At 28.3% G+C, this 19,903-nt stretch overlaps 1 protein-coding gene and 1 long non-coding RNA gene across 2 annotated transcripts; both read right to left on the bottom strand.

The window, feature by feature from the left end:
• Positions 1–212: 212 nt before the first annotated feature.
• On the bottom strand, positions 213–2,459 carry LOC149989162 (uncharacterized). The gene is made up of 4 exons (XR_016503363.1): positions 1,953–2,459; positions 1,481–1,615; positions 1,220–1,291; positions 213–1,110 (listed from the first exon to the last, which is right to left on the bottom strand). It is a non-coding gene; the product is annotated as an uncharacterized LOC149989162 (long non-coding RNA).
• Positions 2,460–3,928: 1,469 nt separating this feature from the next.
• Positions 3,929–5,495, bottom strand: LOC112283913 (uncharacterized). Its single transcript, XM_024523308.3, has one exon. The coding sequence runs from the start codon at positions 5,048–5,050 to the stop codon at positions 4,595–4,597; it is 456 nt and encodes a 151-aa protein (XP_024379076.1). The 5' UTR covers positions 5,051–5,495; the 3' UTR covers positions 3,929–4,594.
• Between the last annotated feature and the right edge of the window lie 14,408 nt (positions 5,496–19,903).

Raw genomic sequence — 19,903 nt, 5'->3', positions numbered from 1 at the left:
TGGTAGCAGAACGACATTTCAAGTAGCACTCTTCGCTTCCAGATTACTTGGGATGTTTATACGATCCACTTATCACGTAGAGTTTAAGCCAGGATCATTTGGAGAGTCTTTTCTGATTAAAAGTCTTACACTGATTATCGATGACAATCATGCGAAACTTCATGTAATCCCCCTTAGAAAATCATGTCATATCTCCTTCAATGTTGTAGTAGTACCATCAATATAGTTTAAAAATTACTTAATGCCTCCGCTTCCACTGCAGCTCGTCTCGGGTTTGAATTTTATTCATTTGACATGCGAAGGCTTCTTTGTGCACAGGTGTGATGCTATCGACGCACATTAATACTTCTACTTGTTCTCTATTCTAAGGCATACTTTACAGTTTACAGGCAGCTACTTATACTTCTGCACCGGAGGAGACTCCTGTTATTACCACATAGACCTATTTTGTACTCAACGATAGAAGAATACTCCCGTGTTCTATATTTTGAGTGCAACGAATCAATACTTAAAACCTTAACCTTATCTGACTAATAGTGTTTATTGATCAGTTAGTGATCACAGCGAATGATCAGCAGAGCTGCCTTCAAGACCTAACCTTCAATACAGATACAGCCCTACATCAAAATGATGAGGAATAATTCACAAAATCCTTTTGTCCTATTTACAAAATTTGACCATGAGGTGAATGGTACTACCCATAAGATGCCAATTTGTGCCCAATTTCCTACGGAAGCCTGTGCTTCACCTGAACATAAATTATGACCTTCGTCAACACTGGCGTTGCTCAGTGGTAGTCTCTGCCATAACTGCCGCGACGGCCGCCATAGTCACTAGGACGGAACTCATTGTCATAAGATCTGCCGTTGTAAGGAGCAGTGTACGCTGGAGTGTAACCGGTGCGGCCATCGTAGGAGTATGAATCGTCGTATGACAAGTATCGGGTTCTGTTGGGCGGGGCTTCGAAAGTGGGCTGCAGAGGGTCGAGGTAGTCGATGATGTCCGCACTCCCCATCCCTTGACGGATAAGCGCCACAATTACTCGTGGGGAAAGGTTGGACGACACGGTCACCGTTTGCTGGGTAACATCGCAGACCACGTCGTAGACACCTGCCATACCACCCATCCAACATGTTGATTTAGAAAGATTCAAGTCACTGTTATGAGAAATAAAAGAAGAGAAACAGGATTGAAAACTGATGAAAGGATCTTCACTCACCTTCAACGTACAAGACATTTTTAATTCTGGAACGTCGGCCATGCCATACAGAGGAGTTTTCACTGTCACATCCTGCACAGCCAAAAGAGAAACGTCATGAGAGATAAATACACTGAGAAATTTCTTCCCAGATTCGGAGGAGAAATCAATCACAGCTCAAGCTCTGGTTTGAGAAAAAGGTTGGGCAACTTTGAGGCTGTGTGGGTGACCAAAGCTGACAGGATGATATGGAGTTTTGAAACTGGAACAGAAGAGTTTTACTGGCATGTGAGATGTTCCGCGACTGCTGTACACCCTGGAAGCCACACTGGTCGGATAATAAGGATCTGCGGCGACTCCCATGTTCCTTCGCCGGCTATTAATCTCCCACACAGGCTCCGGCTTGCCATAGAACAGCTGTGGACAGACATGAATTGCGTCATTTTCTTCTAATTGGTAGAATTTATATTCTACACAAGCAATGAGTAAGACGAGACCTGACAAAGAGAAGGTAGCATCTTGAATTCTTAAACTTGAAGTGAAAATTATTTCGGACAAAAGCTCAATGTCATGTGCACATTCTAATGATGGCATGCTCGAGAAGAGCTTCAGCGCAGACAGAAACGTTCAGGATAGTCTCCAATTCCTGTGACACTGCAAGGAGTACTTTGGTGGCTTTACAGTCGACCCAACATCACCTCAACACACAGACCACGTTACTATGTTAACAGTGTCACCATTTTACTGCACTCACCTCCGTCATTAGATTCGACATGGTTGTCCAACCTGCTAAGTCTGTGAGGCCAACAAATCGGTGCTGCGAGGTTCCTAGAGAACTCAGACTATTCACAGCGACAGTGATCACATAAGCACTCCAGCTCCCAGAAGTCTTGTGAGGTTGGATCAGCCAAAGCTATTACGAAGCATCACAAAACCAAAGACAAGCTGCTCAATAATTCGTGCATGCAAGCACTCTGACGATGGAGGGGGAACGAGCTGAGGTAGGAGTTGTACAACGGAGCTTCATGGCAGAAGAGGGAGCGTGGGCGTCATTGAAATTCTGCAAAAGAAAGTAAGTTGTGGAAACCAGGAAAGTGGTCGACAAACACCAGTGGCTTTCACTCGAATGATGAGTCATTTTTCATGACATCATCCCTATTGTACGCGCTACAATGCCATACCTAGTTGAAGAGAATGTTTTTCTTCATGTAGCACATAGGTAGAGTAAGCCAACTTCAATCTATCTCACGCAAGCCTGTACCAGAAAGCATTTGTGAGATGATTACATACTCAAACAAAATTGCAAACTTTTATTTGTCAAGCAAAATTCCGTGCTCCTTTTTCCTCAACAGTCAAAGTATTGGAACAGATACTTACCTGCCGGTAAAATCGGCAAGGCTTTCGTGAAGTTATCTTGTATTGTATAACATTAAATAGCAAGCATGAAATATTCCCATCTTTTCTATGCAAGTTTGGGGTAAAGCAGCCGAACTAGGTTGAGTATATTATCCGACACCGTTTTCACCTGTAAAAGGCTGAGCAATCTAGGCTTGTGACCTAGGTATTTGCAATTTATCAAACTTGCAGATCTTTGTTCATACAAGGGTTGGGTACAATCTGCTCAAAAAGACTTTGTCAGAAACACTCTGAACCAAGCATTCAGCATCTTGACATTTGGACTGGCAATATTTATCCAAGCTTTGAGCGACCATTTCAATATAGAAAGCACTGGTGGTCCGTGTAGTAGTAGACTTTTGAAAGGGTGCAAGTCTACAATTGACAATGGAAATATTAGTTTCATAATTCGATGTCTTTGCATCGTTAGATCTACAACTCATGAAGCCCTTTTCTTTGGAATTATTTCGTTGCCACATTCTGTTATCAGTTATATTTCGGACGAAGCGGGCCAGCCATCCAGATTCCGATATGGTATAATACTTGATTCTGGTGCTCCAAATGGAATTCCCCAAGTGACATCTCAGAAACAAAGGTTATGTGATCACTGCAAATCGATAAGTAATATCATTACTGAAGTAACCACGTCCAAAAGAAACCCACACTATATGAAGAACCAAGCATAGATTTAAAACAGTTCAGCTCACAGTGACTACACATTTTAAGTGACAACGTTCAATTACTAATAAAATCTAAATGTATGAACACATAGTCCCTTAGTAGGAATGTAAGGCATCGTCTACATAATTCGCACACTTTGCAATTCAATTTTTCATCATCTCGACCCTCCGTGCTCTGTTGTGCAAATGCATACACTTAACTTGAGCTTGGTTGTAATTGAGAATCAGGGCTCCTAATTAGTGCATAGACTAAGCAATGTGCATATTCTGCTCACCAGGAATAATAGGTATGTATCAACGTCAATGCCAGATCAAACGTGCCCACACCAAGTGCCGAAAAGCACGATGATCAGACAATACAAATTACTGTTCTCGACATTTTCAGACAAACCACGCCAACTGAAGCAAATGTGCGAAATCAATCCGGAAGAAAAGTCATTTAAACTTGATAATAATCCCAAAAACAAAAGGACCCAGTCAAATACGAAGCCATCTGAAGTATCATGAGATGCGACTTCCCGATTGCCTTCGACAATGGCAATTGAAAAGATTTTCAAACCATCGAGGTGAATCTGAGTCCATCAAGGTTCTACCTGAAAGTAGACCAGTTATCTCGGGAGATTTGATAGCAGCAACCTTTGGAAAAAAAACATAGTGATGTAACCCCAAGATCCGTTCATTTTATACTGTAAAGTAGTACATCATGGACACAGGGGTTGCAAGCCGACAGTATAGAGTAGGGGTTTACTCCAAAACGAGAAACCGACTACCCAACTACCATTTTGAACAAAGCCTTGGCTCTGTGTAACACCCGTACCTGACTCTCGTTTCCCATGCAGCTACGTTGAGGTTGGGTCTCTCTTCCAGAACATGAAAGCCCGAAAAATACTTAATTGACATATCCAGCAGTCCAATCTACGATATCTCAGTTGTTAGGAGGCTGGATGGAGTCATTCGCCCCATCGTTAGCATGATCACATTCGAGGTTATGTTCGTGTTCCTTGCTTCTCATCTTGCCTTCTATGACTTATCCGTCATCACTGTAACAATCATCATATGTATTGAAGATGCAGAAAATTCTAAAATTCTTCTGCATGTGTTCGCTATCAAGTTATCCTATCTCCAGTAAACCTTCTCCATTACAAGAGCTAATCACTGAGTCACTGTTCGAACGCATGGTGGAGGTTCTGGTATACAAAATCTTGGTTTCAGAATCAGATACTGAAGCCCTGTGAATTCGCGAAGTGGCTTTTCCTACTTGAGTATCGATTGCCCTAAACAAAAGTAAAGACAATGAACTCAACAAGGTTCCATTCTATATTTAAAATAGTGAGTCTTCTGTATGATCCACCTTGGCTAAACCCTGGTAATCAAGTTGTATTGACAATAAGGACATAATGAGACGAAATTTAGACCGTAAGGAGTCCAGCGAATCTTGAAGCCTTTCGTCCTGAGGATCTTTAAGAGGATAATTATTCAGCTGCTGATCAAACACACGAATATTTCGCTGAGCTCTGGCAGAAAATGCAGACGGATCCTTCTGCAAGACGGCGTTCCAAATATTCACGCAGCCTCTGAAGAATCCAATTTCTTCCCCGAGTTCAAATCCTGTCTTCAGCCCTACTTCCCTCCCCTCTACCTTCCCGAGTTCGACACCATCCCGAAAACCATCCTGAAACCCTTGCTCAAAGTGTGAACCTTCAAGGTGAACTGTGGAATCAAAAATATCCTCCTCTTCGCCCCTTCTCTGGATTTCAAGACCCGGCATACCTGCCATCTACTTTTCCCCTCAGGAGAGGAAGACAAAACTCTCACACAAGCACGACCAACTTTGAAACACTACGACAACAATAAAAAGTGAAAACACAAGGCTCCACTCTCCTGTCCTCTCCTCCACAAACCTAAAATTCGCCTCCCCCCACCTAACCGAGAAACATAACCAAACCAACAACAAACAAAGCTCCGAGGAACAAAACAACAGCGAACTTTCAACAACTGCGAACTGAACGAAGAAGACACAATCGCTCAAGCACAACAATTAACACACAGTTTCAAAAATTGGCCTGAAAGTAAGAAGAAGAGCAGCGATGGAATGTGTTGATAAGTGCGCCACGTCTTCCACGCCACACCGATGAATGGCTCACGACCACTGGGAGTGAGCAACCCGACGAGTAAGACGGGAGAGGGCACGAGGTTGAGGGCGGACGTGCCAGGAAACTCTAATTTCTCATGGCCATGATGCTTGTGGATGTTTCGTTTAGGGTTTGTCGTCAAGGACTTCATTTGGAACACACACATTGGATGTCAATTACATTACCTACCAACTTTTGAAATATAATTTTAAATAGATGGAATTTTAAATTTAAGTGGGCACGTTTGGTATTCGTTTCTAAATTCTAACAACTTCCTTTAAAATACTGATCATTATATATGCTACTAAATCTTAACTTTGTTCTTATTTTATAAATAATATGTAGTTGTTCATTCACTTTTATGTAACATGTATTTTAAAAAATAGAATATTACTTAATTTTCTATGATTTTTATGCCTAAAATGTCAAAACATCAAAATAAATAATTCATGATAATTTAAACAAATGTTTACTAATTTTTGTAAAATTTTAAATAATTAATGTACATTTTAAATCTTTATTAACTGTCTAATTTATCCAAGATTTTTTTTATGAAGAATGTAATTTTAATAATATTTTTAGTAATAATAATCTCACCTTTTGGCATCTTTAACTTTTCTAAAAACTTGATAAAACACTACATACTTTTTCTTCTGATGGTACATGATGTTTAACAAAGTCCTTTAATATCTTAACATCATTTAAATCTTTTTCAAAATTTAAAATGATTTTTTGAAATTAGAATCTTTAAAATTTTGTAATTATATTATTTAAATACATTAGTTGAAGAATAATTTGTATTCATTTAAAAATAAGTTTATGTCTTGTAAAATAACTTATATCTTGAAGTTTTCTAAAAACATATGTATTAAATTTAAGTTAAATTTCTTCAAGAATGCAGTTAATCAATTATTTCTTAAATTATTTACTTCATAAAATCTATCTATCTTTAAAGTGGATGCATTCTTAATAATGTTGTTTTTTACTTTAGGATTTTTTTGTTTGCCTTCTAAATCTACACCTTCATTATGTTTGAAACTGAATTTGATAAGAGTCTTTAATTGTATCTCTTGGGATACTTTTTATTTGATTATATAAAAACTTTAGACATTGGTATCAACTTTATTACACTTACCAAATTCTTCATTAATAATGTAAACTTATTAATCAACCTGAACAAAATCCTTTCTGAATACAAAATGTAATGTTTGATATAATGATTGCTATTGTTTTTGTTAATGTTGACATTTCATTGATTTTATTTTATTCTATTCTCTATATTTTATTTCTTCTATTTAACAATTGAATTTCCTTGCAATTTTTTTTAAATTCATTTATTCAAAGAAATATATATATATATATATATATATATATATTAAAAAATATAAATTTCTACATCTCTATTACAATCTTCTATCTTATTTTTTTCTCCAATATTAAGTAATGTAAGTTAAAAACTCTATAGATTATAAATATTTTGCACTTTAATTAAATTATTAATTTCTATAAAGTTATAGATAATTATATATCTATATATAATTATATATATATATATATATATATCTATACATATATATATGTATCTATACATATATATATATATATATATATATATAATTTATTTTCTTTTTTCTTTTGTAATTACTTCATTTTGATTTTGTCAAAGATACAAATCTAAATAAATATATTTTATGTAAGTAATTATATGTGTATTTATATATATATATATATATATATATATGTGTGTGTGTGTGTGTATGTGCATGTGTAAGTTAAAAGATGAAGAAAAAAAATATTTTAAGTGTAAATAAGACTAGACAACCTTGAAGTAAGGTTAGATTATAAAAAAAGTATTGAAAAATCTTAAGAAGACTATTATCTTGCATCTATTTACAATAATTAACTAAAAGATCATGCAGAAGTTAACATGTAATCTCTTTAAAAGGCAAGAGTTAACTACGCATAATTCTTAGATGTAAAAATTAACTTTTGGATTAAGGATATTATAAAATAAAAATAAAAATATTTTATTAAAAAAATTAATTTTAAAATTTTATGAAGAAAAATAACTCTAGGTTTTTAGATTTTAAATAAATTTATATCATAAAAAAGGTTTTATAAAGCATATATTATATTTATAAGTTAATTGAGTCATTTTTATTTTATTTAAAAAAAATCTTGTGTAACCAAAAAACCTACATTATAATTATATTGCTAAGCTATGTGTAATTACATATAATTGCAATGCAAAATTGAAAGTGCCAAGAGAATATAAATAAGTGGTTTTGGGTGTTTGGAATGTAATATTTATATAAGGTGGTGTACTATGAATACTATATTATAAGTACTGTTTGCTACTAGTTTCAAAGGCTGCACATGTTAATTGCTACTTTGAATTATAGTACCAAACATTGTGTTAGAAGGAATACAATTAAATTGACATAATTCTAAATACAACAATCATAATGTGATTTAAAAATTAGTGAAAAAATTAATGTAAGGCATGTTGGATTTTTGTTGGTCCAATCCAGACTTGGATCTGTACTAATATTCAATAAAGTACATAAAGGAATAGATTTATAGTCTAAAGATAAAAGTCCAATGCCATTATTACAAAAAGAAAGCCTTTTTACACCATAGACGTCCTTAACCAGGTTACACATAGCATTAGACATAAAAGAATGCAAGCCTTAATATCTACATAGACATAAACAAATATAAACCACATTGATACCAACATGCACTTACTACAATAATTCAAACTCAATACAACTATAGATATCAATAAATAGTAAATAGAATATCAACAATAATATAAATATACACTATATTAACATGAATAAACATATGTCATATCAACACATAATAAACACAATCAATTCATCATTAAATCTATAATATATTTTATTATATATTTTTGTTATTACCTTGCATTTAATGTTAAGATGTAGATTAAAATACAATATTCAATACTTATATTTATCACAAAAATCCACATATTGTCACATTATACCTTTAAACAACAAAAATGCATTAAAAACTTCTATACATTATATATAAAAAATGAATCTACATACTTCAAAAATCTATAATAGAAATACAATAAAAACCATATGTATTAATTATCTACTATATCATTTCGATGTTAATCTATTGCATTTCAAGATATCTACTAAAAACAAGCATTGGATGCTTTGGTCAATATAAAATTGAAAAATAGTTTATATACAAATTAGCCACAAAAAATCACCAACCAAGTAAAGAAGTAAAAATTGCCTCTATCTTAATTAATTATGTAGAATAGATTTAGTAATAATAATACAATATGATTCAATATGGATCCACTATCTTAATTCTAATTCTATATTTTAAGCTTATTCAAAATCAACATAAAAAAAATATACTAATGAATTTCTAAAAAATGCACATCTCCATATAGTTTACTAAATTATAATGAATCTGATATTTATTCTACAATACAATGCATATTCCAAGATTTACAACTAATGCCCCACTTGCTAACTCATCACTATAAATCTACTTATTAAGGATTAGTGGATTTGATACTCATCATACTTGCTCAACTAAAATTACAACAATAATTATTAAAAAGTCTGAGACAATAACCATGGTACAACATCAAAAAGAACAAAGAACATTTAATATGAATAGGAAATTATTTGCAAACAACATTCACACCACAAATATTTTTACACCAAATAAATTGATCATTAATAAAGATTATGCTATCAAAATTATTGAATCAAACTATCACATACATATTTATTTCAATAATTATCTATATGATTAGGTAGAAGTAAGTAAAAGTAGATTAATTTTATAATGTCTTCTAGAAAAGCTTCTTAGAAGCTTTATAGATGCAATTTTGACCCTACATGTATTTGTAGTTATTTGATAAGTTAGAAACTTAATCAATAAATTAACCACATGTTACAAGTTGTCTTATGGTGTGATTTATGATTTGAAAATACATTGGGTACCTCACTATAGAGATTTTAACTTTAACTTACTGGCTAAGCTCCAATAAGTGATATATTCTTATTATAAAAGATAAATAAATGCAATAATATCAAAAGATATTCTACTAATAAAATCCTTTTATATTTAATAAGGTTTGTATATAAGGCTTTCTAGAGAATCTAAAAAATTTCTAACATCCTTTGCTATATTAAGTCATAATTAATCATTTGTTGTTAAGTTAGATTTTCAATAATTCCAAAAAAATACATAATCTCTTTTTAAAATTCCATATTTATATCATAATTTTATTATAGCTCTATATCTCTATTTTTAGCATATATATATATGAAGTCTTAGATTCCAAAATCCCTTTATTTTTTATAAAATATTCAAATTATAACAAAATCTTTTCAAAACATTTTTTTTCTCAAAAATATTTTATTTCTCAAATTTTAGAATTTTATATCTCTTGATCCAACTATTCATTTTTTTTCAAATTTCTAGATAATTTAGTATTTATTCTTAGGCTTTTCCACAAAAAAATACATTGTAAATTTACTATAGATCGTTTGGCATCTTAGAAATCCTAGTTGGTGTTCTAAATTCCAATTTACAAGTACTTAAGTACTATTTTCTTCATATTTCAAAAATCCAAATTTTAAATATCATAAAATTTGATATATAACTTTATAACATAGTAATGTACATTTGTAGAAAATTTTAGCTAAAGATTCATCCAAATACCTAAGATATGGCTAGATTTGAATCTCTCATGAAATTGGTTTACTAACAAAATTCAATTTGGAAGTGCTATCTTTAAGCAATCATTGCTCCTTTAAATCAACTCCAAACCTTTTTCTTTCTGTATGTAAAATGTAGTCTTTTAAACCAAATTTTCAATTGCACAATTTAACCTTCAAAAATCTTTTATACGTATGCATTATGCCTCAAAGAATGAGAATAGGTACAAAATCAACACCTTGATTTTGAGCGCCTATATATCTTTTATAAAAACTCCAAATCATACAAAATTTTCAACAAAATCATATTTAAAATCCTAAAATTGATGATTTGAACCTTTGATGTTCAAATGGTTTTGAAAGAATAACCCTAGTTCCTAATAAGGCCTTAGGCAACCTCCTTGAAGTCCAATAGGAATAAAGATTTTCATCATCTATCTCCATTCATCTATATGATTGGTCTATTTACTCTTTTTTACACAAAAATATTTTTTTAATCATTTATTTAATAATTTTTATATAATATGTGTCTTAAATGCCAAATATAAGAAAAAAAAAATTAAGAATCACCAATATCTAATTAAGGTAACTCTAAATATATAAAAATTATTATCAAGATAAAATCAACCTCAATAATAGCCTTTTAAACTAACTACTTCAAAATAATAATCTAATTACATTTTGTAACCAATTAAAATCTAATAATATGGATTTAATTTTATTACATATTAAATATATATATATATATATATTCATTATTTTCATATGATAGCCAAACTACAACACAACAATGTGTTAGTAACTTGTGGAATAAGCTAACTATGTAGGGCACATATAGAAAACTTTCTTGTAAATTAAGATATGTATCTTGCAAAGTCAATACTTATTAGAGGTTTTATACATTGATTTTTAGTTTTCTAACACTGATTTTTTCTTTAAAGAAAATGGATTATCCCTCTTTGTAGAAATTTTTATTTGATATTAGATGTTATAGATTAGCCTCATCTAATTTAATTTTTTGAATTTATTTGAGTTGTTTATAGAAAGAAAGATTATGAATGCTACTCTCAACAAAAGTGAAAATAAATTTATAACTATTATAGATCTTCACAAGTTTTTTAATACTCTAAGAGTAGAACTCTTATATATTTTCAATATGAACCTTAGAGGTACTATTCCTATGCCTACAAAAGAAGTCAATAATGAAGTTCAAAGTCTAGGCCAAGAAGTTATATAATTAAAAGAAGCAAGTAGATCAAATTCATAACTAAATTCAAAAAGTTTTATGAATACAAGTATAAAAGAAGTGACAATAAATATTTCCAAGCAGTTTGATGGAATAAAATCAAATTTTTGAAGATTTCTACATTAAGTAAAGCTCTATCTATGATTGCATCATTTTTAATTCTTTGATGGATTTACTTAAGTTAGATTCATAGGAACACTTCTATCTAAAAATGTTATTTTTTGATTTGTACTTTTGATAGAAAAAGATACTTAACTATTTTATGATTTAAATTCATTCTTGAAAATACTTATGGCTACATTTGAAAGAAGTGATTGAGGAAGAATAGTAGAGACCAAACTTATATTTCTATGAAAAGGATCACAATTAATTACTACATATGCTATTGAATTCTAAAATCTTACTTACGATATGGATTGGAATGACAAAGTTTTTATCAATCAATTTTCATATAAGTTGAAAGATAATATCAAAAATTTATTTATTAACAATATCAAGAATAGATTCATTAGAGCAATTTATTGCTCAAGCAATTACATGTGATACTCAATTCATTGAAAAATGCTAAAAGCAAAGATTTGATTACAGAGATATAAGTCAAGTCATAGTAATATCTTCTTAGTTTTTGAAAGCTTAATTATCCAAGCTAGAACCTATGTAAATTGACTTGGTATATTTTAAACTTCTTTTTGAACAAAAAAATACTCATTGTTGTCAAACAAAGTTTGTGCTTATATTATGGAGAATCTAAGCACACTGCCTAATATTATCCAAAAAAATAATACAATCACAAAATAATGAAAATCATTGCCAAAGAAGATAATCTATTAGAAAACTAGTTTTTCTAATACAATAGGAACTATGCACCTTAAATCTTACATAGTACTTAATAAAGGTCATATTCTTTCTTCAAATTCCTCACCTTGTTTTACAATAGAAGTTTATTTAGGACAAAAAAATCACAAAGTCTAAGCCTTCTTAGATTTAGAAGCATCATCTTGTTTTATAGGCAAAGATTTTATCGAAAAATAAAAAATATTTTCAATTAAGAAAACCAAATTTATACATATAGAAGTAATAGATGGTTTTTTGTTGTCTTTTAAAAATGTTATAGAAGAATTTTTTTCTTTTAGATATAGCAACAATTGGTCATAATACTTTAGTAATATTTAATGTGAATAGATCTCTTTTTAATTTAATTATTTTAAGATTATTGTGGCTAAAAAAGTATAATCCTCAAATAGAATGAATTTCTCATAACCTTGATTTTTCTTCTAGTTTAGCCCAAGATTTTGCTAGGCTAGTAGAAATCTATAAGACCAATACATCCAAACAATTATTGATAGGTGCAAGACCTTTCATGCATGATGTAAAAGAAGGGTCAAATTTTGCTATATACGCCATATCTATTGTTGATAGAAAAAAGATTTCAAATAGCATTCTAAGCTAATACTAAGATTATTAAGATGTTTTTTTTTTTAAAATATAAATATTCTTTGAAAACATTATCTTTATGATTGTTCTATCGATCTTTAAGAATGAACTTAACCACCATTCAGACCAATCTATAGCCTATCATACAACAAATTGATTGCATTTAAAGAATATATTGATGAAAATTTGGCTAAGAACTTCATATGCTATTCTAAATTTTCAACTAAGTCTCTTTATAGATATATTTTTATTTAGATTTATAATTGATTTAATTGATCAAAAAATCTTAAAATCAAAAATAGAGGATATCTATTCTTAATAGTGATCTTCTTAAGTCTTCAATAGTCTACAAATATCTGCAAAGATTTAACTTTTTTCTTCACAACTTGATACGCATTAAAGAATTAAATGAAAATTTTCATTTCAAATCAAGTATGGATATTTTAAATATAATGTTATATCTTTTGAATTCACAAATGTACCAACTTCATTTTAATATCTAACAAATGATGTCTTTCATGAATTTTTGTATGATTTTGTCACCCGTTATTTAGACAACATCTTAATCTATTCTAAGAATACAAAAGAGTATAAACTTTATATTTATCATGTGTTATAAAAGCTAAGAGATGTAGGATTATATACCCAGATGAAAAAGTGTGTATTTCATACTACTCAAGTTGACTTGTTAAGATATATTATCTCAAAAAATGGTCTCATAATAAATGCTAAGAAGGTCTAAACAATCATGGATTGGAAGATTCTAAAAATAATTAAAAATAAGCAATGTATTTTAAAAAATTTCAATTATTACCAAATCTTCATTAAGATTTTTTTTCAAGTTGTCGCTCTTTATATACATTTCATATGTAAAGACAAAATTAAATGGAATAAAGATGTAGAAGCTTCTTTTGAAGCCTTGAAGATATCATTTATATTTGCACCAATTTTGTATTGCATTGACTTTCTTAAACCATTTTTCATAGAAACAAACACATCACACTTTATTATGGATGTTGTTTTGTTACCAATAGGAATAAATGACAAGTTCTACCATATATCTTTTTATTCCAAGAAATTTTTAAAAGTTGGAATTAATTACAAGATCCACAACAAAAAGCTTCTTATAATTGTAGATTCATTTCAAGAATGGTATCATTATATAGAAGGTACTTTTAGTCCAATTAAAATATGTATAAATTATAAGAACCTCAAGTACTTCATGTCAGCACATATTTTGAAACATTATCAAGTCTGTTGGAGCATGTCATTGAGATTTGATTTTAAGATTACTTTTTGACTGAAAAAATAATAAGGTTTATTGATGCTCTTTCTAAATATTTTTATTTTATACCAAAAGAAGATACAACTTATGATTAATAAGTTTTATCAGACACTCTTTGTAGATATTCTTATCTTGAATAAAAAAAAAAAATACAACTTTTGATTAATAAAGAGTGATTTTCTTAAAGCCGAAACATTTTTAATTTTGAGCAATGAAAGCAATATTGTGTTAAGGACATGAATTAGAAGAAGATGCATAAATCTAAGAAATCTATATCAAAAGAAAAGTGACAAAATAAAAATAAAATAGTATGTATATTAAACAGAAATTGTAATGGTTATTGCCAAAAGACAAAGAAACTAGAGACTCTTAAATCTAGAGTAGAAGCAAGAAAGGAGTTGAAAAGAGTAAAGAAGGCTTCACTCTTACTTCTATATATACTATCTACTTAGGATCTATGTGGTGACATTCTATATAACCTCTAAAAACGTATTAACTTTGCATGATACATATCTTAACTTGCAAGGCAAGTTTTCTATATGGTTGCCACATAATTACCTTGTTTCACAAGCTACCAACACATGTAGTACATAGGTAGCTTGTTAACCAAATTTCGAACCTACCAATCAACTACAAACATATATAAAATCAAAATAGCATCTAGAAAGTTTTTAAGAAGTTTTTCTAGAAGATATCATGAAATTAATCAACTTTTATACAATTCCACCTCTCTAGCTAACAATTACAATAAGTATATATTTGTGATATATTAACTATTGATTCAAATTTTTTCAAGTAAGTTCAATTAAGTACATCCTTTGATTGTCTCATTTAAGATATTCAAAATAATTCTTTTAAGTTTTATAATACTTCTAAATTAAAATTTAAAAACAACCTACTCTATTTTGGACGACAATTATATATTTTAGAAGACAAACTATAATTATGTATTCTTCAAGGTCATCATGACTTTTTTGCAATCAAATATTTTGGATAGAATAAGACTTTAGGACTAATATCTAGAGATTTTTAATGTCTTCAAATATAAAAAGGTAGTCAAAAACTTTGTATAATCATATGACATTTGTTCAAGATCAAAAACTCCTCATCATTGACCTTATGGACTTCTTCAGCCATTATTTATTTCAAAACAACCATGGTTCTATATTTTTATGGATTTTATCACAAATATTTTAGTTTCATTTTGTATGATTTTATATTTGTAATAGTAGATCATTTTATCAAGATAGAAAATTTTATATTATAAACAAAATCTATTACAAGTAAAGAAATGATTAAGTTTTTTTTTTTAAAATATCTATTATTATCATGGATTACTTGAGGATATCATATTAGATAGAAAAACTCAATTTGTATCAAGATTTTAAAGAATATTTTTTAAGATTCTAAAAGTAGATATAAAGCTCTTTTTGGCTTTTTATCTTTAAATTGATAGACAAAGAAAGCACGTAAGATAAGTTTTAGAATAATATTTGACATGTACTATCAATTATCAATAAGATAATTAGATAATTCTTTTGATATTAGCAAAGTTTGCTTATAATAATATGGTACATTTTTTTATGCAAAAAATACCTCTCTTTGCTAATTATAATTACCATCCATGTCTTGATGCTTTTGACTTTCCAAAAGTTGATAATCTTGTGACAAAAGATTTGGTAAATTATTTATCTGAGCTATATATAATCATGAAGACACAACTAAAAGAAGTTTAAGAATGAAAAAAGATCAACGTAGATACCTATCATAAGGAGCAACATGGATTTTTTGTTGGCATCAAGATATAGTTACTTTGTTATAATATTAAGACTAGCCACCCTTGTTATAAGTTGGATTATTATAGGCTTAGATCATTTTCTATATGTAAATAAGTCAATATAGTTACTTATTGATTACATCTACTAGAGTCTATAAAGATCTATCTTATATTCTACATATCTCTTCTTAAGTTATATAAAATAATGAATATCTTGAGAAGAAGACAAATGTCATCTTTCTTTATAAAAGTACATAGTAATTAAGAATTTGAATTCAAAGTGGTCTTAAATTCAAAGTAATACTAAAATAGGTTGAAATATCTTGTTCATCGGCACTTATATGATATTAATAAACGTTCATAGAAGCTAGTAAAGAATCTTTCAAATGCAACAAAGAAGGTTAAGACTTTTCATCAATTATATCCATCGAATTAAGACGAAGAATAGCAAGATTTATCAAAGATAATGATTGCTCTTCATGGAATTCATTCCTAGAAGGAGAGGTAATATCATTGACATATATATTTATTCCAATAATTATCTATATGATTATGTAGAAGTAAATAAAAGTAGATTAATTTCATAGTATCTTCTAAAAAAGCTTCTTAGAAGCTTCATAGACATGATTTTGACTTTACATGTATTTGTAGTTGATTGGTAGGTCAAAAACATGGTCAATAAGTTAATCACATATTACACATGTTGGTAGCTTGTGGAATAAGCAAACTATACGTCACACAAATAAAAAACTTTTCTTACAAGTTAAGACATATGTCTTGCAAAGTCAACACATATTGGAGGTCCTATAGAACATTGCTACATAGATCTTACTTAGATAGTATATATTGAGGCAAGAATGAAGCCTTCTTCATCCTTATCAAGGCCTTTTTAGTCTTTAGTCTTATTTCAATACTTTTTAAACTTCTTATCTTTGGCATTAATCATTCTAATTTAATATCATATCATCTTTACGTAATTATTTAGTCTTTTCAAGTGACACAAGAGTGTCTTGATCTTTCAAGTTCTTTAAGATTTATGTCATTGATACAAATACATGCAAAAGATAAAATATCAATAAAAAAAAGAATCAACTTAGCTAAGAAAAACTATATATTTCAAATCTTATTGCTCATCAAAACCTAATATATTTATTTCTCGATCTTTGATTTAGCTATCTTATAATAGAAATAATTATTGAAATAGCTCAATTTAAACTATACAAGATTAATTTGACCAAATAGTATAAACAAATAAAGGTGCTACAAGATGAATCTATTAAAATTTTATAAGTAAAGGAATTGTTTGTTCAAGTCTCACAATAATATTAGTAATTGATGAAAAAAGATATTAAATTTAAATAATATTTTTATCTATTTTAAATAAACTAAGATATAACCAAATATTATATTAAAATCAATTGCATTCTCATGTAAAGCTAAAGGCTAAAGAATATGAAACAATATGATCAGATTTAACTTTAAAATTCAAATATTAATAAAAAAAAGATCAATACTTGCATGCAAAGGCTTCTTTATACTAACCTTGAATAGAAAAAAGAAAATAGCCAAAATAGACAAGGATTTCAATAACATGGCCTATAATAATCAATTTAGTTCAAAAAAAAACTAATACTAATCAAAAGAATATTATAGCTCACAACCTATTGATTGACATTATAGAAATAAGTTTTAAAAAAAAAATAAGAGTTTAAAATCAATCATGTCAACAAAACTATAACTAATAAAGTTATATATTTAATAGTAATGTTCTTGAAATAAAAACAAAAGATATTGATAGATAAACTTATATTCAACAAATAACTCTTTTAATCTATAATTATGCATTAAGTCAATATTTTAAAAAATATATTAAAAAGAAATATGGCCTTATTCTAATTGTAAAAAAATGCAACATTATATACTTTGTTAGTGTCATCATCCAAATCCTAAATGCAAAACTCAAATGTAAGAATATAACATAAAATTATTATATTGATAGAATTTCTAAAAATAATATACATGACAACTTTTGCAATTTAGAGATGTTAAATAAAATAATTTACAAAAAATTCTTCAACAAAACAATCAAAATCCTTAAATTTTATGTCAAATTTAGGCCTTGCTTACACAACCTTGACAAGCATCTTATAAATGTAAAATTGCTCTGAAATTTTGGTTTTTGTAATATTAGAAATATCATTATTAAAGTTATGGAGGCTATAGAAAATGAGCCAAGATAGTTTAGATAATCTGCCATGACCATGGCTTAAGTCACCAAATTATTTAATAAAAGAAATTAAGAAATTAAAGATGAGCTTTAGAAAGACATGGCTAGATTATTTACAACCATCACCTCCAAAATCCTAACTTATATCAATTATATGATTAAAAAACTAAAAGATAAATTAGATGTAAAATGATATCAATGACTTTGAATAATTCTTAACTTCAATATTAACTTGAAGTAAATAAATTCTTGATATCTATAATTAGTTAATAGATCTAATTAATTCATTTTTTTAATAGATAATTATATATTATTTATATAATTTTTAAAACTTCTATGCTTATAATTTTTTTTATGGATTAACTTCAATATCTTCTTTTTTATGTTTAAAGAAATCTTAGCTTGTTCAAAATTCATAATTCTCAATAATTTAAAACAAATATATTATAAAATTAGATTTCAATGGCAAAAATAAAATAAAATAAAAATCAACCAAATCAATTTTTCAAGTATAATCTAATTCAAAAGACACAAAACAAATCTTAATGGCATTGGCTTTTAAGCCTTATCAATTCTAAATAATAAAAATTCAATTTATAATATATATATATATATATATATATATATATATCTAGATAAATATAAAATAAAAAAAAATATTTAAAGTGAATCTAGAATAAATGGTGGATAAATAAATCAACTTCAAATCACCTAAAAACTATTTCATCAACAAGTAGAAAAAATTACATTAAATTAAAAATTCTCTAGGACAAAACATACAAACATATGTCAAACAAAAAAATATTCATACTTCTTAAATTAAATCTACTCTCCAACTCATATTAGTATTAAAAACACCAAAATTAATAATTTAAAACTAAAAGGCTTATATTCTCTATTCCTTTAATCCAATTCTAAAAACAAAGTAACTACATAATTATTTTATTACTATATTATACCAAAAACTTAGAAACTCTCATATTATTATGAAGAGATATCAAGACCAATCTTATATTCTACCACAAAGTATTTAATTTTATAAGAATATTAAAAAAATAACATTATAAGCATCATAATATAATTAAAATCAAAATATCAAAACATAAAAAATATCTTTGTTCCACAATCAATAAATATATACCCAAATTATAATTTGATATAATATATATATATATATATATATATATCTATTTTTAGTCAAATTTATACAAAACAATATAAATCCTCTACCTTCTTGTATATTATATGTATTAGTTGTTATAGTAAGCCTTGATCCAAATAAATGCAACATACTTTTAGATTCATTATCACAAAGTATACAAAATCTATTTACACAATTGATCAACATCTAAAAAATATATTAATACAATCACATCCATATATCTAATTTATGGAAAATCACTCATATTATAAAACTGATTTATATATCTACTCATGAGTAAAATCTTATAAAATATATGATATAATAATGAAATAAATATAATGTAAGAAGAAAAAATCTATATATAAAATTTATATATGAAAAAAATAAACAACATATTATCACTATTTTAATTTTTAGAATAAAATGGCTATGAAATCAATATTGTAAAGCAATATCAATAATACCAATCCTTAAACCACCACTTAAAACTTTGAAACAAACAGTGTATATTTATGTTAAAGATATAAATATATTGTTTTAAAAATTATCAACTTAAATTTGTACATCACTCCCTAAAAACAACATTACTTAACTCAATTAAAAAGATCTTCAAAATAACTTTTTTTTTACTTATCATTTTTTATCATATGCTCAATCATACTAA

The sequence above is a fragment of the Physcomitrium patens genome, chromosome 6 (assembly GCF_059467195.1).
Source record: "Physcomitrium patens ecotype Gransden chromosome 6, ASM5946719v1, whole genome shotgun sequence".
NCBI classification, from domain to species: domain Eukaryota; kingdom Viridiplantae; phylum Streptophyta; class Bryopsida; order Funariales; family Funariaceae; genus Physcomitrium; species Physcomitrium patens.
This window is presented reverse-complemented; position numbering and strand designations above follow the sequence as displayed.